Source organism: Callithrix jacchus, chromosome 12 (assembly GCF_049354715.1).
Source record: "Callithrix jacchus isolate 240 chromosome 12, calJac240_pri, whole genome shotgun sequence".
Lineage (NCBI taxonomy): Eukaryota > Metazoa > Chordata > Mammalia > Primates > Cebidae > Callithrix > Callithrix jacchus.
Genome location: NC_133513.1, coordinates 92,284,866 through 92,311,975, shown reverse-complemented (window position 1 = coordinate 92,311,975; position 27,110 = coordinate 92,284,866). Strand labels below are relative to the sequence as shown.

Below are 27,110 nucleotides of genomic sequence, written 5' to 3'. Positions count from 1 at the left end.
TGGTGACACCAAGGCAAACAGGGTCTGGAGTGGACCTCCAGCAAACTCCAGCAGACCTGTAGCAGAGGGGCTTGACAGGTAGAAGGAAAACGAACATACAAAGAAATAGCATTAACATCAACAAAAAGAACCCCATCCGAAGGTCACTAACATCAAAGACCAAAGGTAGAAAAATCCATGAAGATGGGGAGAAACCAATGCAAAAAAGCTGAAAATTCTAAAAACCAGAATCCCTCTTCTCCTCCAAAAGATCACAACTCCTTGCCAGCAAGGAAACACAACTGGATGGAGAATGAATTTGGCAAATTGACAGAAATAGGCTTTAGAAGGTGGGTAATAACAAACTCCTCTGAGCTAAAGGAGCATGTTTTAACCCAATACAAGGAAGCTAAGAAACTTGAAAAATGGTTAGAGGAATTGCTAACTAGAATAACCAGTTTAGAGAAGAACATAAATGAACTGATGGAGCTGAAAAATACAGCACGAGAACTTCATGAAGCATATATAAGTATCAATAGCCGAATCAATAAAGCAGAAAAAAGGATATCAGAGATTGAAGATCAACTTAATAAAATAAAGCATGGAGACAAGATTAGAGAAAAAAGAATAAAAAGGAATGAACAGAGCCTCCAAAAAATATGGAACTATGTGAAAAGACCACACCTATGTTTGATTGGTGTACCTGAAAGTGACAGGGAGGATGGAACCAAGTTGGAAAACACTCTTCAGGATATTATGCAGGAGAACTTCCCCAACCTAGCAAAGCAGGCCAACATTCAAATTCAGGAAATACAGAGAACACAAAGATACTCCTTGAGAAGAGCAATCCCAAGACACATAATTGTCAGATTCACCAAGGTTGAAATGAAGGAAAAAATGTTAAGGGCAGCCAGAGAGGAAGGTAGGGTTACCCACAAAGGGAAGCCTATCAGACTCACAGTGTATCTCTCTGCAGAAACCCTACTAGCCAGAAGAGAGTGGGGCCAATATTCAACATTCTTAAAGAAAAGAACTTGCAACCCAGAATCTCATATCCAGCCAAACTAAGCTTCATAAGTGAAGGAGAAATAAAATCCTTTATGGACAAGCAATTGCTGAGAGATTTTGTCACCACCAGACCTGCCTTCCTTACACCTTATACAAAAATTAACTAAAGATGGATTAACGACTTAAATGTAAGACCTAAAACCATAAAAACCCTAGAAGAAAACCTAGGCATTACCATTCAGGACATAGGCATGGGCAAAGACTTCATGACTAAAATAAAAAAAGCAATGGCAACAAAAACCAAAATTGACAAATGGGACCTAAGTAAATTAAAGAACTTATGTATAGCAAAAGAAACTATCATCAGAGTGAACAGGCAACCTACAGAAGGGGAAAAATTTTTCAATCTATCCATCTGACAAAGGGCTAATATCCAGAATCTACAAAGAACTTAAATAAATTTACAAGAAAAAAACAACCCTATCAAAAAGTAGGCAAATGATATGAACAGACACTTCTTAAAAGAAGAAGTTTATGTAGCCAACAAACATGAAAAAATGCTCATCATTACTGGTCATTAGAGAAATGCAAATCAAAACCACAATGAGATACCATCTCACACCAGTTATAGTGGTGATCATTAAAATGTCAGAAACAACAGATGCTGGAGAGGATGTGAAGAAATAGAAACACTTTTACACTGTTGGTGGGAGTGCAAATTAGTTCAACCATGGTGGAAGACAGTGTAGTGATTCCTCAAGGATCTAGAGCCAGAAATATCATTTGACCCAGCAATCCCATTACTAGGTATATAGCCAAAGGATTATAAATCATTCCACTATAAAGACACATGCACAGGTATGTTTATTGTGGCAATGTTCACAATAGCAAAGACTTGGAACCAACCCAAATGCCCATCAATGATTAAAGAAAATGTGGCACATATACACCATGGAATACTAAAGGATGAGTTTATGTCCTTTGAAGGGACATGGATAAAGCTGGAAATCATCATTCCCAGCAAACTAATGCAAGAACAGAAATCCAAACACCACATGTTCTCACTCATAAGTGGGAGTTGAACAATGAGAACCCATGGACACAGGGAGGGGAACATCACACACCAGAGCCTGTTGGGGGTGAGGGCCTAGGGGAAGGATAGCATTAGGAGAAATATCTAATGTAGATAATGGGTTGATGGGTGCAGCAAACCACCATGGCATGTGTATACCTATGTAACAAACCTGCATGTTCTGCACATGTGCCCTAGAACTTAAAGTATTAAAAAAAAAAAAAAAAAACTTCTTCTCCAGTCCTCGATCTTCTGCTCATCTCTCCTGTTGATTAAAGATCCCAGCTAAGGCTGGGCATGGTGGCTCACGCCTGTTATCCCAGCACTTTGCGAGGCTGAGGCAGGTAGATGACGAGGTCAAGAGATCGAGAACATCCTGGCCAACATGGTGAAACCCCATCTCTACTAAAATTACAAAAATTAGCCGGGCATTTGGCATGTGCCTGTAGTCCCAGCTACTTGGGAGGCCGAGGCGGAAGAATCGCTTAAACCTGGGAGGTGGAGGTTGCAGTGAGGTTTATTAAAAGAAAAAACCACATAATTTCAATTCTTCTTTCTTTATTCTTTCAACAAGTACTTACTGAATGACTACCAGGTGCTGAGCACTTTTCTAGGCACTTGAAATGCAGCAATGAACACAATACACAAAATCATTTTCCTCCTGCAGCTTACACTCTTTTAAGTAGAGATAAGAGATAATAACGCAAATACATATGTAAAATATACAGCATAAGGCTGGGCACTGTGACTCATGTCTGTTATCCCAACACTTTAGGAGGCTGAGGTGGGAGGACTGCTTGGGCCCAGGTGTTTGTGACTAGTCTGGGCAATGAATCAAAACTTCGTATTTGCAAAATATTTTTTTTAATTAGCCAGGTGGGGTGGTGCATGGCTGTAGTCCCAGCTGCTTGGGAGACTGAGGCAGGAGGATTGTTTGAGCCTAGGCATTTGAGTCTGCAGAAGATCATAATTCCACCACTGCACAGGCTCATGCCTATAATCCCAGCAGTTTGGGAGGCCAAGACAGGTAAATCATGAGGTCAGGAGTTTGAGACCAGCCTGACCAACATGGTGAAACCCTGTATCTACCAAAAATACAAAAATTAGCAGGGTGTGGTGGTGTGCACCTGTAATCCCAGCTACATAGGAGGCTCAGACAGGAGAATCTCTTGAACCCAGGAGGTGGAGATTGCAGTGAGCCGAGATTGTTCCACTGCACTCCAGCCTGGGTGACAGAGGGAGACTTCATTTAAAAAAAAAAAAGGCAACATTCATGCAACAAATATTTGAGCATCTGTTGTGGGTAGGCACTGTGCCAGGTGCTGAAGATACATCAGTGGATATGATGTAGGCAGAACCAGTAAAGGAGACTGAGGAGGAGTGTACATATGTAATGAAGTCTAAGAGATTTATTTTCTTCTTCTAATTCAAAGTGTCCTTAATTTCTATGCCCTTATCCAATCTTGGACAACTGCACCAATATCCTAACAAATCATCCTTTTGTTTTTTCTAGCTCTAATACATCTTATACACTAAAACCAGATTAACGATCCCCCAAATACTGGATTTATGAGGTTACTCTCCACCTCAATAACATGTTGGAGAATCATTTAAGACTTAGGAGGATCATTTCTGAGTTTTTCTTCCTCTCATTAAAGGCTCCCATGAATTTTTGGTATATTATTTGCCTTCTTTTTATTACTATGTCAAAATTTATTATGCTATTCTCCATTCATAAAATAACTAGTTCAGAGGCAATCCAGAGCCAAGGGTGGGGTCTCATAATCCCAGCACTTTGGGAGGCAGAAGCGGGAGGATCACTTGAGGCTGTGAGTTTGAGACCACCCTGGGCAACATGGTAAGACGGTGTCTTTAAAAATTTTTTTTTAATTAAAAAATGTAAAAGAAAACAACAATAAAATAACTGGTCCAAGAATACTCAGCTAATAAATGGTGAAGCCAAAATTGGATCCTGGCTAGGATTTGGGGAAAGCTTCGAGACTCAACTAGAAAAGTTTGGATACATTAAGCTCAGGCCTCTCAGATACAGACTTGGTCTTGGAGACTGCCTGGGTGGCCAGTTTGACTCTCTTTCTCTACACATTCAGACTAACCATACCCAGGATCCCCTGCTTAAAAATCACTGTGGTGACCCAGAGTGATTTGGCTAAGGTTTGGTAAATGGTGTCATTCTCAGGCCACAAACCAACCTCAGAGATGAGGATGATATATTGAAAGGCAAATAGGGCCAACTGTAGTCATCACCTAGTTCTGAGCCAGCCAGGGAGTGTGGTGAAGTGAGGCTAGTCCCCAGGAGAAGAGAGACTTGTAGACTCTCAGAGGCATTATTTGAAGTAAACTAGACACCTGAGATGACCTTAGAATCCATGCTTTTGAAGGTTCTCATTGCAGCTGAAGACAGCCTACAGATTCTTCAGTGTTCTCTACATCATTTTGATCTAAACCAAGCTGACTCCTGAGAACATGGGTCAACATTCACTCCATTTTCTAGTTTTTGCCATAGTAGTTTCTGCAATACCTACGGTACAATTGGTGCATATGTTACCTCTGGTCTTCATACTATCTCTGCAAAAGGGGGATTGTTATTACTAATATGTAGATGAGAAAACTGAGACTTGGAAAAATAAAGTGACTTATCTAAGGACAAATATTAGTATGTGATGGAGCCATGAATAACTTCAGGTCTGTCTGCCTCCTGAGCCTGTGTTCTTTCCAATACAATGCAGACTCCACATTCCAGGCCAAATCTCAGGTTTACTGTCTCTGATGTATTAAGAGAAATGGGCACACATTCTGCAAATGCTGAGAGGCTGCAGGAAGGCATGCTGACCTAATGCCCAGTACCTCCCTAGTGATCAGCAAGGGAGGAGAACGACTTTGAACTGGGAAGGGGAAAGGAGTCACAGTCCTACCTCCTCACTATACTTCTGCCTTCAAGTCCAAGCCTTCCTATGTTTAGCCTGATATTTTATTTTAGTAGACTGCTTGGAGCTTTGAGGAGTTTTGTTTATATGGCTGTGATATTTGTTTAGATGGTCGGGTTTTGTTATTTGCCTGAAATGTCTGAGGAAGGGCAGAGTGATGGGGGAGGAAACTGAATTCTAACTGATGACAGGATAAAAGAAATTGAAGGAACTACCACAGAAGGAACCTACCACAGCCCAATTTTCATACCCTGGACCCTAACCAAAGTAAACAGCTTTCAATTTTATTTTCTTATTATATACAGTTTCACATGGAATGGATCAGAGAAAGAAAGGACTTGTTATACAAGATGACTAACTGTATACAGTTCATTTAACTAGATTAGGGAGGTAAGAGACAAATGGTGGAGTCTCTTCAGGGCTATGCAGGAATTATCTTCAGCCTTCACAGTAAACTCACAATGTAGTATCACTATTCTGCCCCCTTCCCCCTCCCCCTGCTTTATTGAGATGGAGTAGCACTCTATCCTTCAGGCTGGAGTGCAATGGCACGACCTCAGCTCACTGCAACCTTTGCCTCCCCAGTTCAAGCAATTCTTCTGCCTCCCGAATAGCTGGGATTACAGGCACCTGCCATCATGCCTGGCTAATTTTTCTACTTTTGTAGAGATGAAGTTTCATCATGTTGGCCAGGCTGGTTTTGAACTCTTGACCTCAGATGATTTGACCGCTTTGGCCTCCCAAAGTGCTGGGATTACAGGCATGAGCCACCATGCCCAGCCTATTTCCCTTTTAAGAAGAAGGAAGATAGGGTTGAGGACTCAAGACGGCACTGTGAGAACAACCCAGGATTGGAGCTCTCGTTGAATCCACAAAGAGGTGAGTCGGAGTGGCATTTCCAGACTGATCTTTGTTGCCCACAGAATGGGGAAACTCCCAAGTATAAAAAAGACATGGAACGCCAGGCAGTATGTCTGCCTGGTGAAGCCGGCAGCCGGGGCGGCGGCGGCCAGCCCTACCCAGCAATCCCCACAGGGCGCGGTTGTCCGGGTGCCCTGTTGAACCGGCAACCTGAGACTTGAGAGGGCTGGACTTGAGACTGAACGAGACTTGGACAGTAGGCCAGCCCAGGGGATTGCAGGGACAGAACGTTAGGGGTACCCAGTGGGATGAACAAAACCGCGATTTCAAACTATACCGAGCAGACGGTCCGAGACGCTCTGTGGGGGAGGGGCGTCCACCACTACGGAGGCAACCCGCCCCAACTGAGATACACGCCCACTGCTGACGCAGCCTGCCGTTGCCGAGGCAACCCGTCCCTACTGAGATACACACCCACTGCTGACGCAGCCTGCCATTGCCGAGGCAACATGCTACAAAGAAGAGACTCCACCACAGGGCGTGGCGGAGACCACAGCAGAGCCTGCAGGAACAGGGCGAATCACACAACAGCAGGGCGGAGCCTCGGCAGGCAAATGGTGGCTAGTCTGCCTTCTAACTGGGCAGGACACCTCAACGGACATCGAAAAATAAAGCCCGAACCCCCCAACACAGAGCATTTGAGAAAAAAAGGGTTTTTTTAATGAGCTCTGTTGCAGCAGAATCAAACATAGCAGCCTAACCGCCCTGAATGAACAACAGAGCTCACAGCTCAGCAATTGAGCTCCAAAAAAGTACAGACTGTCTCCTCAAACAGCTCCCTGACCCCTCTATATCCAAAAGACTGACATTTGGCAGGCATCATCCTGGGACAAAGATAGCAGAAAAAGAAACTGGTAGCACCCCTCACTGTGCCACAGCTGCTAGAGGTGCACCCCAGACAAGCAGGGCCTGGAGTGGACCTCAGCAGTCGTACAGCGAAGGGGATAGGCTGGTAGAAGGAAAACCAAGTAACAGAAATACTTCATCATCAACAATCTTGGTGTCCACTCAGAGACCCAATCGAAAAGTCAGCAACTACGCAGACGACAAGCAGATAAACCCACAAAGATGGGAAGAAACCAGAGAAAAAAGGAGGAAAACACCTGAAACCAGAACACCTCGCCTCCTAGAAAGGACCAAAACTCCTCACCAGCAAGGGAACAAAGCTGGACAGAGAATGACTGTGACGAAATGACGGAATTAGACTTCAGAAGGTGGATAATGAGAAACTTTTGTGAGCTAAAAGAACATGTATTAAATCAATGCAAAGAAACTAAGGAACTTAAAAAAAGATATGAGGAAATGATAACAAGAATGGATAACTTAGAGAGGAATATGAATGAATTAAAGGAGCTGAAAAACACAATACGAGAAGTTCACGAAGCATGCACAAGTTTCAATAGCCGAATTGACCAAGCAGAAGAAAGAATATCTGAAGTCGAAGACCAACTCAATGAAATTAAATGAGAAACCAAGATTAGAGAAAAAAGCGCAAAAAGGAATGAACAAAGTCTCCAAGAAATGTGGGACTATGTGAAAAGACCTAACCTATGTTTGATAGGTGTACCAGAAGGGGACGAAGAGAATGAATCCAAGCTGGAAAATACTCTTCAGGACATCATCCAGGAAAACATCCCCCCCTTGCAAGACAGGCCAACACTCAAATGCTGGAAATACAGAGAACACCACAAAGATATTCTGCAAGAAGAGCAACCCCAAGGCACATAATCGTCAGATTCAACAAGGTTGAAATAAATGAGAAAATACTAAGGGCAGCCAGAGAGAAAGGTCGAGTTACCCACAAAAAAAAGCCCATCAGACTCACAGCAGATCTCTCTGCAGAAACACTACAAGCCAGAAGAGAGTGGGGGCCAATATTCAACATCCTTAAAGAAAAGAACTTTCAACCCAAAATTTCATATCCAGCCAAACTGAGCTGCAGAAGTGAAGGAAAAATAAAATCCTTTGCGAACAAGCAAGTACTCACAGATTTTGTCTCCACCAGGCCTGCTTTACAAGAGCTCCTAAAAGAGGCACTACACATAGAAAGGAACAACCAGTACCAGCCATTCCAAAATCACACTAAATGCTAAAGAGCATCAACATAATGAAGAATCTACAACAACTAACAGGCAAAACAGCCACTTAGCATCAAAAGGCAGTATCAAATTCACACATAACAATATTAACCCTAAATGTAAATGGACTAAATGCACCAATCAAAAGACACAGACTGGCAAATTGGATAAAAAGCCAAAACACATCAGTGTGCTGTATCCAGGAAACCCATCTCACATGCAAGGATACACAAAGGCTCAAAATAAAGGGATGGAGGCAGATTTACCAAGCAAATGGAGAGCAAAAAAAAGCAGGAGTTGCAATACTCGTCTCTGATGAAATAGACTTTAAAGCAACAAAGATCAAAAGAGACAAAGAAGGCCATTACATAATGCTAAAAGGATCGACAAAACAAGAAGAGCTAACAATCCTGAACATATATGGACCCAATGCAGGAGCACAAAGATACATAAGGCAAGTTCTTAATGACTTACAAGGAGACTTAGACTCCCACACAATAATAGTGGGAGACTTTAACACTCCACTGTCAATATTAGACAGATCAACCAGACAGAAAATCAACAAGGATATCCAGGGCTTGAACTCAGACCTGGAGCAAGCAAACCTGATAGACATTTACAGAACTCTCCACCCCAAATCCACAGAATATACATTCTTCTCAGCACCACATCACACCTACTCAAAAATTGACCACATAATTGGAAGTAAAGCACTGCTCAACAAATGCAAAACAACTGAAATCATAACAAACAGCGTCTCAGACCTTAGTGCAATCAAGTTAGAACTCAGAATACAGAAACCAACCCAGAACCGCACAGCTTCATGGGAACTGAACAACTGGCTCTTGAATGTTGACTGGGTAAACAATGAAATGAAGGCAGAAATAAAGAAGTTCTTCGAAACCAATGAGAATGAAGACACAACATGCCAGAACCTCTGGGACACATTTAAAGCAGTCTCTAGAGGAAAATATATAGCAATAAGTGCCCATATGAGGAGAATGGAGAGATCCAAAATTGACACCCTATCATCAAAATTGAAAGAGCTAGAGGAGCAAGATCAAAAATACTCAAAACCCAGCAGAAGACAAGAAATAACTAAGATCAGAGCTGAACTGAAGGAGATTGAGACGCGAAAAACCCTTCAAAAAATCAATAAATCCAAGAACTGGTTTTTTGAAAAGATCAACAAAATAGACAGACCACTAGCCATATTGATTAAAAAGAAAAGAGAGAACAACCAAATAGATGCAATAAAAAATGATAAAGGGGAAATCATCACAGACTCCACAGAAATTCAAACCATCATCAGAGAATATTACAAACAACTCTATGCATATAAACTAGTAAACCTGGAAGAAATGGATAAATTCCTGGACTCCTGTGTCCTCCCAAGCCTAAACCAGGAGGAAGCTGAAACTATGAATAGACCAATAACAAGGTCAGAAGTCGAGGCAGCAATTAAGAGCCTACCACACAGGCCCGGCGCGGTGGCTCAAGCCTGTAATCCCAGCACTTTGGGAGGCCGAGGCGGGTGGATCACGAGGTCAAGAGATCGAGACCATCCTGGTCAACATGGTGAAACCCCGTCTCTACTAAAAATTACAAAAAATTAGCTGGGCATGGTGGCGCGTGCCTGTAATCCCAGCTACTCAGGAGGCTGAGGCAGGAGAATTGCCTGAACCCAGGGGGCGGAGGTTGCGGTGAGCCGAGATTGCGCCATTGCACTCCAGCCTGGGTAACAAGAGCGAAACTCCGTCTCAAAAAAAAAAAAAAAAAAAAAAAGAGCCTACCACACAAAAAAAGCCCAGGTCCAGACGGGTTCACAGCCGAATTCTACCAGACACACAAAGAGGAGCTGGTACCATTCCTTCTAAAACTATTTCAAACAATCCAAAAAGAGGGAATACTTCCCAAATCATTTTACGAGACCAACATCATTCTGATACCAAAACCCAGCAGAGACCCAACAAGAAAAGAAAACTTCAGGCCAATATCCATGATGAACATAGATGCAAAAATCTTCAATAAAATATTGGCAAGCCGAATGCAACAGCAAATGAAAAAACTTATTCACCATGATCAATCAGGATTCATCCCGGGGATGCAAGGCTGGTTCAACATATGCAAGTCTATAAATGTAATTCACCACATAAACAGAACCAAAAACAAAAACCACATGATTATCTCAATTGACGCAGAGAAGGCATTTGACAAAATTCAACAGCCCTTTATGATAAAAACCCTCAATAAACTCGGTATCGATGAAACGTATCTCATAGTAATAAAAGCTATTTATGACAAACCAACAGCCAATATCATACTGAATGGGCAAAAACTGGAAGCATTCCCTTTGAAATCTGGCACTAGACAAGGATGCCCTCTTTCACCACTCCTATTCAATATAGTTCTGGAAGTTCTAGCCAGAGCAATCAGGCAAGAAAAAGAAATAAAGGGTATTCAAATAGAAAAGGTGGAAGCCAAATTGTCTCTATTTGCAGACGACATGATAGTATACCTAGAAGACCCCATCACCTCAGCCCAAAAACTCCTGAAACTGATAAGCAACTTCAGCAAAGTCTCAGGATATAAAATCAATGTGCAAAAATCACAAGCATTCGTCTACACCAATAACAGACTTAAAGAAAGCCAAATCAAGAACGAACTGCCATTCACAATTGCTACAAAATGAATAAAATACCTTGGAATACAACTCACAAGGAACGTAAGGGACCTCTTCAAGGAGAACTACAAACCACTGCTCAATGAAATCAGAGAGGACACAAACAGATGGAGAAACATTCCATGTTCATGGTTAGGAAGAATTAATATTGTGAAAATGGCTATACTGCCCAAAGTAATTTACAGAATCAATGCTATCCCCATCAAGCTACCATTGACTTTCTTCACAGAACTGGAAAAAATCACCATGAACTTCATATGGAACCAAAAGAGAGCCCGCATAGCCAAGTCAATTCTAAGCAAAAAGAACACAGCAGGGGGCATCACACTACCGGATTTCAAACTATACTACAAAGCTACAGTAATCAAAACAGCATGGTACTGGTACCAAAACAGAGATATAGACCAATGGAACAAAACAGAGGCACCGGAGGCAACACAACATATCTACAACTACACAATATTTGATAAACCTGACAAAAACAAGCAAGGGGGAAAGGATTCCTTGTTTATCAAATGGTGTTGGGAAAACTGGCTAGCCATGTGCAGAAAGCAGAAACCGGATCCCTTCCTGACACCTTGCACTAAAATTAACTCCAGATGGATTAAAGACTTAAACATAAGACTTGGCACGATAATAACCCTAGAAGGAAATCTAGGCAAAACTATCCAGGACATAGGAGTAGGCAAGGACTTCATGAACAAAACACCAAAAGCATTGGCAACAAAAGCCAAAATAGACAAATGGGACCTAATGAAACTCCACAGCTTCTGCATGCAAAAGAAACAGTCACTAGAGTGGATCAGCAACCAACAGAATGGGAAAAAATGTTTGCAGTTTACCCATCTGACAAAGGGCTGATATCCAGAATTTACAAAGAACTCAAACGGATTTACAGGAAAAAAACAAACAAGCCCATTCAAAAGTGGGCAAAGGATATGAACAGACACTTTACGAAAGAAGACATATATGAGGCCAACAATCATGTGAAAAAATGCTCATCGTCACTGGTCATCAGAGAGATGCAAATCAAAACCACATTGAGATACCATCTCACGCCAGTTAGAATGGCGATCATTAAAAAATCTGGAGACAACAGATGCTGGAGAGGATGTGGAGAAAAAGGAACACTTTTACACTGTTGGTGGGAGTGTAAATTAGTTCAACCATTGTGGAAGACAGTGTGGCGATTCCTCAAGGCCTTAGAAATAGAAATTCCATTTGACCCAGCAATCCCATTACTGGGTATATATCCAAAAGACTATAAATCGTTCTACTATAAGGACACATGTACACGAATGTTCATTGCAGCACTGTTTACAATAGCAAAGACCTGGAATCAACCAAAATGCCCATTGATAATAGACTGGATTGGAAAAATGTGGCACATATACACCATGGAATATAATGCAGCAATCAGAAATGATGAGTTTGTGTCGTTTGTAGGGACATGGATGAATCTGGAGAACGTCATCCTCAGCAAACTGACACAAGAACAGAAAATGAAACACCGCATATTCTCACTCATAGGCGGGTGATGAAAAATGAGAACACATGGACACAGAAAGGGGAGTGCTAAACACTGGGGTCTATTGGGGGGAAAAGGGGAGGGCTCGTGGGAGGGGGAGGTGGGGAGGGATAGCCTGGGGAGAAATGCCAAATGTGGGTGAAGGGGAGAAGGAAAGAAAAGCACACTGCCATGTGTGTTCCTACGCAACTGTCTTGCATGCTCTGCTCATGTACCCCAAAACCTAAAATCCAATAAAAAATTAAAAAAAAAAAAAAAGATTTCCACCCTGCTGGGATGAAATCCCTGAAAAAAAAAAAAAAAAAAAAAAAAAGAAGAAGGAAGATAGACCAGGTGTTGTGGCTCACTTAAAAAAAATAAGTTGGGCATGGTGGCAGGTGCCTGTAATCTCAGCGACTCAGGAGGTGGAGGCAGAAGAACTGCTTGAACCCAGAAGGCGGAGGTTGCAGTGAGCTGAGACCATGCCACTGGACTCCAACCTGGGCAGCAGAGGGAGACTTCATCTCAAAACAAAAAACAAAAAAGAAGGAAGATAAGTCTCAGAGTGATATAGTGACCTGCCCCAGTCACAGTTAGTCAATGGAGATGCTAGGATCTGAGTTCTGGCCTCTGGGACCCTCTGTCTATGTCCATGGCTCCATGGTCTGAGGTGGCAAATCAGACATGTGAGTCCTGGTTCCACCTCTGTCACTAACATTGAGCAGGACACTTCTGTCTTTAGATCTCAGGTGCTGCATATACAAAATGGTGATAAGAAATGCTGACCTCACATTTATGGTGAGCACAAAACGAATTATCAAACTGGAAATTTTGTTTATATGGCTGTGATATTTGTTTATATGGCCATAAAAATTGCCAATAAATAAATGTAAAGCTTTTGCCACTATAAGGGATTATCATTGCTCTTTTAGTATTTGTCCTTTCTGTGCCTCAGTTTTCTCAATCATAAAAGATGGGACCAGGCGATCACCAAGGTTCCTTTTCTGGCTCTAAAATTCTATGCTTTTATAAGTCTAAACAGCCCTGGGCTACAAAACAGTTTGGTTTTACAGGATACTTCTTTGCAATGAAATATACTAGAATTTTAATAGTGCTAAATGTTAGAGCCTCTTGTGTTTATAAAGGGCTCTGAGCTCCTAATGTTTGTATCTTAATATTTGAAGAACTCCTTTGGAATGAGATAAGAAACAGCTACCTTGACACATGCTAGGTTTTTTTTTCTTTAATCTATACAATCAAGTGAAAGCATTCTCTACCAAATCAGGAAGAGAAACATAATGTTATTCTACCAATCCTGCAGCAACCACCTTGATTTAGAAAAACAAAACTGTCCCTTTCTCTAGCTTAAAAAAAAGGCTGTACTTTGTGGTAATTATCCTGCTCTACTTTGTCAGAAATAATCAACCCCTTTATCACAAAATAACTTCTTGAGCCACTAAAACACAATTATAAAAAAGCCAACCATATCATCCAGAGCACCATGGTAACCAACATCACTAGGGCATGAAAAAAATAGTCGTTCGTCACTAGAATCTAAGCCAGTTGGTGGTTTGGCTTGCTAAGCAACACTGTAAAAATAGCAGAGTAACAACCCATTATCTGGAGGTCTGACTTCACATTGTTTTGAATACCGTCCCAGAAAGAACTGTCCCAGGTCTCTCCATCAATTCCATACCCTAGGCTTACAGTCAAAACCTGATTAATGATTTAACCAACAAGTATGTATTGAAGCATATTGTATATCAGACACATGATTCTCAACATGGTATTCACTTAGTTTATCAGTGAAACAGAAACTGTAAGTGAGATGAACACAGCAAGAATGGTTTTGTGAAGAGAATGATGGGGCAGGGATTTGCTGGAGGCAGATTCAAAGAGAACTAACATCTGTCAGCCAGAGGACAGAGAAAAATTTTAAAAATAGAGAACTGCTTTATAATACAGCATAAAATAACTACACTCTCATGATCATGATTATGCATCATCAAGAAAAGATTAAGTTATATTTAGAATCCTTTGTTAAGGAAGGCAGGAATGGGTATAAAATCTTTTAGAAATATCTCCATGAAAAATGGTTAAAACATACAGTTTGAGCATTTGAAGGAAACAAAATTATGTTTGACAAATATTTCCTGCTGCCTAGCTCCCCATTTTGCTGGAAGAAAAACAGCATTATGATAATGGATTTCCCAGCATTCAGATGCAGTGTCAGCGACCTCTCTGCCCTTCTTTTTCAGCTCAAACTCTTGCCTCAGCTGGAAAGCTCTTTCCCTTCATAATTGCTTAGCAGAGTTCTTCTTTCAAGGCTGAACTGAAATTCCACTTTTTCAGAAAAGTTTTCTCAGATCATCCAGGGACTATTTCTCTCTTCCCTTTTCACCCATAGATGTTTTCTGGATTCCCTTGCCTGTACCCCAGGCTTCCTTGTATCATCATTTCCATCATGACCCTTCCTCCTTTTGCATTCTGGAGGGCAGGGTCAGCCCTGCATTTATGTCCATGTCTATCTGCCGAGCCCTGGTACTCAGTACATGCTACTGAACTGACCTGCCCAGACGATGTTGAGAGTCACTGGGGGACAGGGGGAGGGTGGCTGGAAGAGGTGGTACTTTCCCTCCTGGATGTTACACAGTCCTAGAGCCTGGCATGGCACCTATGCTGGCTCTCCTTCCTCAGGGTCTTTGCATGTCTGTTTCTGTCTCCTGGGAAGCTCTTCTTCTGATGAACTCCTTCTCACTGCCCTTTAGGATTCAGCTCAAATACCACTTGGTGAGGGGAACATCTATCTTTACCCATAAGACCAAGTCTATCTTTACCCATAAGACCAAGTCTATCTTTACCCATAAGACCAAGTCTATCTTTACCCATAACAAGTCTATGTATTATATGTTCACAGCTCCCTATACTCTTTGTTCAACTCACTTATGACAATTTGTAATTATTAATTGCTTGGTGTCTCTCCTACTCGAATGCAAGCCCTAGAAGGGCAGGAACGGTGTCTGTCTCATCCACACTGCATCCTCACACTGGGGGAGCCTAACACAGGCCTGAAAGAGAAGAATACCCATTCAATATGTGAAAGAAAGAAAAGAAGAAAGGACATAAAGAATTGAGGAGAATCTCGTTTTGAAAAGGAACATAACAGCAGCAAATATAAAGAAAATTTAGAGTTGTTATTGAAGGTCCCAGAATCCCCAAACATGGGCCTAGAAGTAACTCAGTTTAAAAGAGTACTACTAGGAAAACCCACAGACCTTCCTTGGAGACACTCAAATGCTTTAAGGGAGCAAGAAACACAATCAAATGTATTTGGTAGCAAAAAATTGGAATTGAGATGAGCTATGATGTTCTTCAAATAAAAGAATACTCACAAAGGATGATAAAAAAAAAGTGAAATTTAACTGCAGCCTGTGGGATTTAGATTAGATAAAAAGTTAAGTCTGACAATGAAGGTTGGTATGGCCTGGAAAAAAGTAACTGAATCTGAAAAAATGTAAATAAGATTCTCTCACAGTTTTTTTAGTGCCCCTTCCTGTTCAGATTCTGTTGTTACCTGGCATTTCTTTTGCCAGGCTGATAAAAAGAGTATTGCATAATAACATTATAACAATCACAATGAAAATGTTTAAAGGAAAAAACCCACAAGCTTATTATCTTGAATAGTAATTATTTTCACTTTTTTGTTTCCCTTCATTCTTTCTCCCCATACACAATGGATTATGCTTTGGTTATTGTTTGTGCATCTCATGATAAATTTTACTAATTATTATTTCACAACATTTAACACATTTTAAAGCACAATACATCGATTTATACCAGTGAAATGTAACAGTGAATGAAGAATTTTATTTTCTTTTATGGACAACAAAGAATATAGTACTAATGTTTTGGGAGGTTTTTATAGAATTAAGCAATGGAATGGTTACTCTTCCTGCAAAAATAGATAAGGTCAGCATTTGGAGTATAAAGTAAAACACTGGCTTTTTGGACTAGATTATTCTGTAGTGAAAAGGTCACATTGTGTGTCTGGTCCAGGAGCACTTACTGGCTGGTTGGACAGGCTATAGGCCAGAGGTCCACAACCTTTTTGGCACCAGGGACGGGTTCTGTGGAAGACAATTTTTCCATGAACTGGGGTGGGAGGGGTGATGGTTTGGGGATGAAACTGTTCACCTCAGATCATCAGGCATTAGATTCTCATAAGGAGCATGCAACCTACATCCCTTGCATGTGCAGTTTACGGTAGGGTTTGCACTCCTATGAGACTCTAATGCCCCAACTGATCTGACAGGAGGTGGGGCTCAGATGGTAACGCTTGCCCACTGCTCACCTCCCACTGTGCAACCCAGTTCCTACAGGCCAGGAACTGGTATCAGTCTGCAGTCTGGGGGTTGGGGCCTCTACGTTAGACAACAGACCACTTGCAGAAAGACCAAAGGCGGAAGAGGATATTTTTAGCTTTATAATGTCTGCCTAGCTCACCACTGTATTCCTAGAGTCTAGTATAATGCCTGGCCCAAAGCAGGAGTTCAAAAAATGTTTACTGAATGAATCAATGCATACTCGAAGACTGAGTATGGATTGTGCAGTAGGCCACGTTACAGCCATGCTAGTGTACAGGTAGAGCAGCCCAGCATATGTGGGTTGTGCTGTCTTTTGTTTGCAAAGATGGTGTTACTAGCCCAGCAAAGCTAAGCTGTTTAATTGAATTAAATATTAGTACTGCATTGCCAGGAAGCCTTTGACTTTGGAACAAAGCTTTATTCCTTTCCCCTACTCTATTATTGGATTGCTTTTAAGTTTCTCCTAAAAGCAATCAAATAATAGAGTAGTAAATTTAAGAAGCATAAGTCTCTACAGCTCCATTTTTAAAATTAGTCTTCCCAAATTATCGAACTCAACCCTGAGGAAACTATGGCAAAAATAATATTAACCTATAAGAAAATAATTCTTAGGATTAGAATGGGACATTTGATTTGTGGTTGATGGCAGGACAATGAATTTTTTCTTTTGTTTTCTTTTTAAGAATTGCATTAAGATTGTTATATGTGCAACATATTTCAATATGAAAAAATATTTCAGGACAGGGGGATGATTAGCCTCATATGATTTTCATAATTCTTTTTTCTACTATTCTATATTTAACTTTTTTCTATATAAATTATAGAAACATAAACTTCAATAAAAAATTTATATATGCAAATATGGCTTGGTGCAGTGGCTCACACCTATAATCGTAGCACTTTGGGAGGCCGAGGCAGGTGGACTGCCTGAGCTCAAGAGTTCACCCTGAGCAACATGGTGAAACCCTGTCTCTACTAAAATACAAAACTTTAGCTGGATGTGGTGGCACATGCCTGTTGTCCCAGCCACGCAGGAGGCTGAGGCAGGAGACTCACTTGTACCTGGGAGGTGAGATCATGCCACTGCACTCCAGCTGGGCAACAGAGTGAGACTCCATCTCAAAAAAAAAAAAAAAAAAGCCACCTAGTCATAGTTATTGTATCCTCCATGTTCCCATTGCATTTTTGCATTTCTATTATAGCACTTCTGTTTCAATGCTTTATGTAACAAGGTCTGTCTTACGCATATACTGTACTTAGATACTGAGACATAACTTGTAAATTCAAGGTCACTGGAAGCCATGGGAAAGGTGAGTGTCCAGCTTTGCAAAGGGAAGTACTGTTCATCCACTATACTCTAGGCTCTTTGGGAACAGAGTTTTTATCTCATACCCCTAACTCTTAGCACAGTGCTTTACATGTGAAAAGAAATTGTAATAAATATTGATAGATGTACCTAAAGAAGCAGAGAAAGAACGTATGCAACACTTTTCTTCTAACACTAACAAACCTCTAAGTTTCATTTGCTACATAGTCCAAAATGATTTAATTCATTTACCGGAGCTCTGCAGCTCTCTTCCATTATATTAAAGTTTAACTCCTTAAGTCATTCAGTCTTTAAACAAACATTTATTGAAAATTTACTATGTGCCATATGCATTGTTAGCTGCTGGAGCTACAAAGATTAAGTTAGATAGGGTGGCACATGCTTGTAATCCCAGCACTTTGGGATGCCGAGGCAGGTGGATTGCCTGAGCTCAGGAGTTTGAGACCACCCTGGGCAACATGGTGAAATTTCGTCTCTACCAAAAAAAAAAAAATTAGCTGGGTGTGGTGGTGGGCACCTGTAGTCTCAGGTACTTGGGAGGCTGAGGCAGGAGAATTGCTTGAACCCAGAAAGCAGAGGTTGCAGCAAGCCAAGATTGTACCACTGCACTCCAGCCTGGACAACAGAGGGAGACCCTGTCGAAAGATAGATAAGACAGTCTTGCCCTGGAGGTGCTCATTATATGGGCAGGAGGCACTTATAAACAAACACTTGAGTACAGCTTCTTAGTTCAATGATTGAGATATGCACATAGAACAATGAAGCTGGCCCCAAACTGGGGTTTACAGAAGTTTCCCAGAGGAGATGGCCCCTGAGCTGAGTGTTAAAGAGCTGGCGATGAATTAGTCAGGCAAAGCATATTCCTGACAGAAGTGCAGTGTGAATAAAGGGACAAAGACAAGAATAGCACAGTGCACCACAGAGTTCAGCATTGCTGGAGGGTAAAGCTGTGGCAGGGAGTGGTGAGTGATGAGGCTGGAGGGGAGGGCAGGAAGCAGGTCATGAGTGTATTGCTGGCTGCCTTACCAGCTTAGACTCTCTCTCGTGGGCAGCGGGGAGCTGCAGAAGGGTTTTAAGCAGTGGGTGACATTACTGGAGGTGATGATGATGATGATTATTATTTTGAGATGGAGTCTTGCTCTGTCACCAGGCTGGAGTGCAGTGGTGCAATCTCGGCTCACTGTAACCTCTGTCTCTGGTTTCAAGCGATTCTTCCACCTCAGCCACCTGAGTAGCTGGGACCACAGGTGTGTGCCACCATGCCCGGCTAATTTTTGTAGTTTTAGTAGAGATGGGGTTTCACCATGGCCAGGATGGTCTCTATCTCTTGACCTCACGATCTGCCTGCCTCAGCCTCCCAAACTGGAGATTATTTTAGTGGCATTGGAAAGAATAAATTTGAGGGAGACAAAAATATGAAAAAGTGCAACTTCTTAGGAGGCATTTGCATAAATGAATAATAGATTGTGTTTAATAATCATTGCTAACACCTACTTAGTACTTAAATGAGAGGTAGTAAGTAAGCATAATGCAATAGTCACAATATTTCACACAATCTTATGAGTAAATCTTAGTATTATTTTCATTTTATAGATAATGAAAAAGACATAAACAGTTAAGTGATTTGCCCAGGGCCAGTATCAACCCAGTCATTCTGGTAAATCTTATTCTTTCTTTTTTTTTTTTTTTTTTTTTTGAGATGGGGTCTCACTCTGTTGCCCCAGACTGGAGTTCAGTGGTGCAGTCTCTGCTCACTGCAACCTCTGCTTCCCAGGATCAAGTGAGTCTCCTGCCTCAGCCTCCCGAGTAGCCAGGATTACAGATGTGAGCCACTACTGCCAGCTAAGTTTTGTATTGTTAGTAGAGATGGGGTTCACCATGTTGGCCAGGCTGGTCTCAAACTCCTGACCTCAAACGATCCACCTGCCTTGGCCTCCCAAAGTGCTGGATTACAGGTGTGAGCCACAGCACCTGGCCAAATCTTATGTTCTTAATACCATCCTGTTTGTTTAATTTCTGTGTCCTGTATTAGAATGAAGCTCTATGCAGACAAGGACTATGTTGGTGATGCTTTCCACTGTGCCAACACAACTATTTGTTGAATAAAATTAGTGAATAACCTAAGAGGAAGAAACTATGTACAGATTTAAGAAATCATGCACTGCTCAACTATGGAGACACTCTCTGATAAATTTATTGCTAGGCAATTTCATGGTTGTGTGAACATCATATAATCTACTTACACAAAACCTAGAGGATATAGTGTACCGCACATATAGGCTACCTGTTATAACCTGCTGCTCCTAGGCTACAAAGCTGTGTAGCATGCTACTGTACTGAATACTGTAGGTAATTGTAACACAATGGTAAGTATTTGCGTATCTAAATATAGTAAAGGTAATGTGTTGCCTTACGATGATGTTAGATGTTGACTGCTAGGATATCACCAGGTGATATGAATTTTTCAGCTCCAATGTAATCTTATGGGACCACCATTGTATACGCAGTCCATCATTGACCAAAATGACACATGACTGCTGTTGGATGCAATATTGGCATCCAATTATTTGGCCAACTTGGTGTTATGGACTGAATATTTGTCTTCCCACAAAATTTGTATGTTGAAGCCTAACAACTCCCAGAGAGGCCTCTAAGGAAGTACAGTAGTTACGATTAAATGAGGGAATAAGGGCAGGCCCTAATTCAACAGAATTGGTATCTTTCTAAGAAGAGAGGACCTGAGCCTATTGCTCTCTATGGACATGCACTGAGGAAATACCACGGACAGAAGGCAGCCATCTGCAAGCCAGGAAGAGCATCATCACCAGAAACTGAGTTGGCCAGAACCTTGATCTTGGATGTCAAAGCCTTGGATTGTGAGAAAATAAATTTCTGTTGTTTAAGTCACCAGTCTATGGTATTTTGTAATGACAGCCTGTGCAGACTAAGACGATGATTAATAGAATGAGGTGTATGCGAAGGAGAGCTTTCTAGCCTGGGAGACTAAAGAAACAAGTGGCCCCACTTACTGGGGATAGAAGCCCATGAAGAAGAGTAGAGATTTGTTGTGATCAAGGAGTAACATTAATTACTCTGTACTTAGGGTTCACCTCGCTCAAACATAGAAATAAAGAAGTTAGGTATTTAAAACCATTTATTCAACATGTTTATACATCCCCTAGCCATGGTAGTCATTGTACTTGTCCTGAGAATACAAAGTGAGTAAGATTCATTCTCTCCCCTCAGGGAACTTATAGTCCAGTGGTAAGAAATACTGTTCCCTTTTGTAAACCTAGCACTCTAGCGTGAAAGACCATTTTCCTTTTTCCCACTTCTAAAGACTTGCAACTCATAAGAAGTAAAAAGATAAAATCCCATATGGACCAAGTGCTCTGGAGTCACATGACCTGGATCTGAATCTGGGCCATGGAATAAACTAGTGGAATGATGATTTTAGGGTGGCCAAATAACCCTTCTGGGTCTTAGAGTCATCACCTGTGACTACAGAGCTGTTTAAGATTGGATAAGAGAAGGTATATAGAAATGTTTTGTTAAGTGCAATATGCATGTTGGCAATTACTGTAATTATAAAGCTACATTACTAACCTGCAGGCACCAGTGGTGAATCAGCCATGGGCAGCAATCAGAGGTGAAAAGGCTACCTTTGAACCCTGTGGGTGGCAGGAATTCCCAGATGGAGGAAGAAATAAGACGGGTGTAGCAGGGAAAGAACAGGCTTTGGGGTCCTACAGATATAGTTCACATCACAATTCAGTCAGTTACCAGCTATGGAAAGTTGTGCAAGTCATGTTATTGATCTTAGCTTTAGTTTCTTCATCTGTAAAATGGAGTTAATAACATCTACCCAGGAGTGTTGGTCTGAATATGTAAAGGGCCTGGCATGGTGCCTAGAAGAACTGTTGGTGCTCAATTAATGGTAACTGGTTCCTATTAGTATCATCATTTTCCTCTTCTACCTTCTAAGGGGTTTGTTGGTGGTAAGTTACTTGAGATGCAAGGACGTAAGGAAAATGGAAGAGCTATTAAAGATCTACTTAAAAAGTTATTTTAAAAATTATTTATTTTTTTTTATTTGTTTTTGAAACAGAGTCTCTGTCACCCAGGCTGAAGTGCAGTGGCACGATCTTGGCTCACTGCAACCTTCACTTCCTGGGTTCAAGTGATTCTCCTGCCTCAGTTTCCTGAGTAGCTGGGACTATAGGCGCAAGCCACCATGCCCCGCTAATTTTTTGTATTTTTAGTAGAGACAAGGTTTCACCATGTTAGCCAGGATGGTCTCAATCTCCTGACCTCATGATCCGCCCACCTTGACCTCCCAAAGTGCTGGGATTAAAAGCATGAGCCACCCCTCCTGGCCTTACTTATTTATTTATTTTGGAGACAGAGTCTTGCTCTGTCACCCAGGCTGGAGTACAGTGGCGTGATCTTGGCTCAGTGCAACTCTACCTTCCAGGTTCAAGCAATTCTCCTGTCTCAGCCTCCCGATTAGCTGGGATTATAAGTGCGTGCCACCACACCTGGCTAATTTTTGTATTTTTAGTGGACATGGGGTTTCACCATGTTGGCCAGGCTGTTCACAAACTCCTGACCTCAGGTGATCTGCCCACCTCAGCCTCCCGAAGTGCTGGGATTACAGGTAAGAGCCACCATACCCAGCCAAAAAAGGTTATTTTTTAAGGGTAAAGAAAATCATTTTAACCCAGCCTTTCTCTCGTAACCTATGGTGCAAATGTATAACTCCTAAAGAAAATGACCACTATGTTACATGGCTTGCAGCCTGACAATATCCACCTTGTTCATTATGTCAGTAGATCTACCAAGCACTATTAATAAGGGATCTCTGAAGGTATGCTTCTCAAACTTTCATGCCACAGAGGAGCCACCTGGAGGCTTGCTAAAGTGTGGATTTTCATTCAGTGGATTTAGGGTGAGGCATGAAATTCTGCATTTCTAATAAGCTCCCAGGTGAGACTCATGCTACTGTCTCATGGATCATACTTTGAGGAAGTAGCAAGGCTATGAAAGGAAGTGGAAATATCTTCCTTGGCATGGTATTCTCTGTAATGGCCTGCTTCTCTTTAGTGATCTACCTAAATACAAAATAGCTATTAATAGAACACTAAAGGAGCTTTTGTTCAGACCAGGTTTAGAAATTCTGCACAGGGATTCATTTCAGATCAATATCAACATTTTGGAACAGCTTACTATGTACAAGACACTGTGTAAGATACTGGGGATACAAGAGTTAATATGACAATTCCTACTTCAAAAGACTGCTCACTATGCCTTGTATATTGCTAACCAACTGAGGACAGTCTTCTTGTCTCCCCTGTTGCCTAGAACTGTATAGATGTTTAAAAAATACTAAATGAGGCCAGGTGCAGTGGCTCACGCCTGTAATCCCAGCACTTTGGTAGGCTGAGGCAGGTGGATCACCTGAGGTCAGGAGTTCGAGACCAGCCTGGCCAAAATGGTGAAACCTGTCTCTACTAAAAATACAAAAGTTAGCTGGGCATGGTGGCACACACCTGGGAGGCAGAGGCAGGAGGATCACTTGAACCCAAGAGGCAGAGGTTGCAGTGAGCTAAGATGGCGCTACTGCATTCCAGCCTGGGTGATATTGACAGAGGGAGACTCTGCCTCAAAATAAATAAATAAATAATGAATAAATGAATGAGTTCATAGGAGTTTCATTTAAAATGTCTTCTGTCAGCACTTGACAATGAGGCTACATTTTAATATTTAATATGATTTCAAAATATTGTGGCAGGAAGACCCCAGATTTGTTTGTATTCAAAGTCCTAAAAATTACTTATGATGCTAAAGTAATGAGATTGAATTTTCTTCTTTCTTTCTTTTTTGAGACAGGGTCTTGCTCTGTTACCCAGGCTAGAGTTCAGTGGCACAATCATAGTCTACTGCAGCCTCAGGCTCAAATTATCATGAGATTAAATTTTTGACAAAACAATTTATACAAAATGCCGTCAAATAAGAGTACTGCTAGCCACAAGGAAGCGATATTTGAAGGCTGAATCTAAAGTCAATGCATTGATTTTTTGGTTTTTGTTTTTAATAAACATTCCAACTCATATCAGATGAGTGCCTACTTCAAAGTAGTTATTCTGGAAAGTTCTACACTTATTCTAATTATGTCCCTGTTTCCAAATTATGATGTCTCTAGTTGCTTTCAGGATTTGTGAGATAGTCTTTTGAATGCTCTTAATGTTGACTCCTGAAAGTAGATTTGATTTTAAAAAATAGTCAAGCGTTCTGGGCCAAATCTGGTGAACTAGGGGAGAGTCAAACTGTGTAATGCAAAGAGGGGTGACTCTAATGTGTCCAGGCTGATTTTTTTTCAGTTAATTTGTAGTCACCAGAAGGCACTTTCTGAAGACAAACTCAGACATAAAATAAACATGTTATAAGCATGACATCAGACTTGAGTTTGGGGAGGAGAGTTGGAGGATGGTGGCTGTGCTGAAGGAAACCCCACTCATTTGGATGTGCAAGTTTTCTAGGATCTCCTCTACCCAGAGTATTTCCTCAGATCTATCCTATTTCACAGGCCCACAGTTCCTAGAATTACAAGGATCCTACTGCCTCAGTCAACTTTTAACCCCCAACCTGAGCACACCCCACTCCTTACCAGGGTCTTGCTGTTGTGTACGGTGGTGGGATTACAGCTCACTGCAGCTTTGAACTCCTGGGCTCAAGTGATCCTCCCACGTGGGCTTCCCAAAGTGCTGGGATTTCAAGCATGAGCTACCGCACCCGACCTGAACCTGAGTACTTGATATGTGTGCAATCAATACCTGATGGGAAGTTAAATATGGGGAAGAAGATCTAAGGTATTTGGGCTTGGTCTACATGATTCAAAAGGCAGAACTAGGAGGATCTGGAGACAAAAACTTCTCTGTTTAAGGAAGACATTGTCAGCCACTGGAGCTGTCCAGCAACGGAATTAGTTTGCTCTGTAAATAGTGAGCTTTCAACCCTGGGAGGAGTTTAAAGCAAAGGCTGCTTGTATGGGAACCTGTAGAGGTGCCTCCTGTAATAGGTGGAGAGCTATGCAATGACCTTCAAGGCTATCACCGACCTACACAATACCTGACACTTGGTAGGCCTTGGAAAAACACTGGGGGAATGGAATAAATAAGGAATATGGTGAATCTTGTGAGTCAAGTAGAGTGGAAGAGGCCTGGGGCTCACTCTGGAGCAAGAAGTGAGGTAGAAGTGAGATGAAAATGGCCAGGGAGCCAAGGGGTAAAGTCTTCCTTGGGTTTTTCATACCAGAGGAGAGAAATTGCTTTGGGTATCTAGAGCCTCACCTGGTCACGAAAGGATAATACCTTTGAGGGGGACTGGAGTTGGGAGAGAAGACAGACTACTGCTCACCCTTCTTAAACTCCTCCAGTACCGTGTCCAGTCGGGTGTCATTGAAGACGCAGTGCAGGGGACGGTTGTAGAAGCGGGTGACGGTGAGGAGCGGGGTGCAGTCGTCGGGATCCACGAAGGCCAAGTCTTTGACAAATAAAATGTCGACAATGTTGTGCCGCTGGTCGCCCTCGTACACTGGGATACGAGTGTAGCCGCTGCGCAGGATCTCGGAGACAGTGGCGAAGTCGAGCACCGCGTCTGAGCGCAGCATGAAGCAGTCTCCCAGGGGGGTCAGGACCTCTTCCACCACCTTGGTGCGCAGCTCCAGGGCACCCTGTATGATATTGAGCTCCTCCTTCACCAGGTCGCTGTAGGGGTCTGCGGCCCGCAATGTCTCCAGCAGCTTCTCCCGCGTGTAGAAGGTGCTGATCTCCTGGCGCAGCGCCCAGTCGAGCAGGCGGCCCAAGGGGTAGCACACGGGGAAGGCGGCTGCCATCAGAAGGCGGGTCAGGCACACGCTGTGCGAGGCGATGGCCAGCCCATGCCGCGAACACACCGAGTAGGGGCAGATCTCGGCGCCCAGGAATACCGCGCCAGTGCACACGAGCGCCGGCAGCCAAGGGAAGTGGATCCCCTCTTCGCTATAGTCTTCCCCGGCTCCTCCGACGCCCGGTGGCAGCGAGGCGTACAGCCAGCCAGCGAGTGCCGCGTTGGCTCCGGCTTGGCCCAGGAGCAGGGTGCAGAGCAGATGGGTCCCTCTGCCGCGAACGGCCTGCACACGGCGCGCCTGCTCCTGCTCGGCTGCCGAGCCGCTGTTCCGCAGCACCCGTAACTCCACCGGGTCCAGCGACAGTAGGCTTAGACGCAGGCCGCTGAACAGGGCCGACAAGGCTAGTAGCAGGAGCGCCCCGAGCGCCCGCAGCCACGCAGGGGGCAGCAGGTCCCCGCCTGGGCCGTACAACCGCGGGCGGACGCGCAGCAGGAAGCCGCCGGCGGCGCCGTGGTGGTGCCAAGCGCGCCCATCCCAGGCGCAGAGTGAAAAGAGCTTCCCGCCACCGCCCGCGCCACCCCTCTCCGCCTCGCCCTTGCGCAGCTCCCGCACCCGCACCTGGACCAAGGCTGAGCCTGCCACGCCCCCGGGACGCAAGGGCCCCAGGACCTCCACGTCCGATGCCCAGTCGCTCTGCTCCCGGCAGCGCTGCGGTCCCGGGGGCCGCGTGGGGACCGCGCTGGGGGCCACGCCGCTACCGCCCGGGGGCTCCTCGATGAACACGAGCCGCGGAGCCCAGTCGCTTGTGCCATTCTCCCCGGAGGAGAGGGTCGGTGCGGGCATCCTTGCGGCGGTGGCCGGCGGTCCTGGCTGGAAATAGACACGCAGGAGGAAGCTGGTGCCTTCGGCGGCTCGCAGGGTGCCCCCCTCCAGGGACACGCGGCCTCCAGCAGTGTCCTCGGGCCGCAGGCCCAGCAGCCAGGCGGCGGCGGCCGGGGGCCGAGGAGACAGGGAAAAGAAGAGCAGGAGCACAGCGCCTCGGCTGCAGCAGTCCCGGAGCCTGGCACCCACCGCTGCTGCCGCCGCCGCGGCCGCCGCCATCCTGCACCCGGCGCGGCTGCACGTGATACTGCAGAAAGCCGAGCTAGAGCTGGAGGGAGGAGGAGCCGGAGCTGGGAACCCAGCAGCAGGCAGGTCACCACGTGTACGCCCACTGCGCGCGTGGGCTGGTGGCAGTGGGCATTCAGACTCCGCCTGGGCAGGGTGTCCCCGCGGGAGGCTGGAGGTGACCAGGCATCACTGCACGGTGCGTAGCTGGTACACACTTCGGTGTATCTG

The 27,110-nt window shown here is 43.4% G+C and overlaps 1 protein-coding gene across 7 annotated transcripts in view; it reads right to left on the bottom strand.

The window, feature by feature from the left end:
• CNNM1 (cyclin and CBS domain divalent metal cation transport mediator 1) overlaps positions 1-26,903 on the bottom strand; it is a 74,874-nt gene extending 47,971 nt beyond the window's left edge. For all 7 annotated transcript variants that reach the window (XM_035268744.3, XM_003734507.7, XM_078346238.1 and 4 more), the window contains exon 1: positions 25,301-26,903. In XM_035268744.3, coding sequence (XP_035124635.1) covers positions 25,301-26,873 — 1,573 coding nt within the window. In that variant the 5' untranslated portion in view covers positions 26,874-26,903. The remainder of the gene's footprint in view (positions 1-25,300) is intronic.
• Between the last annotated feature and the right edge of the window lie 207 nt (positions 26,904-27,110).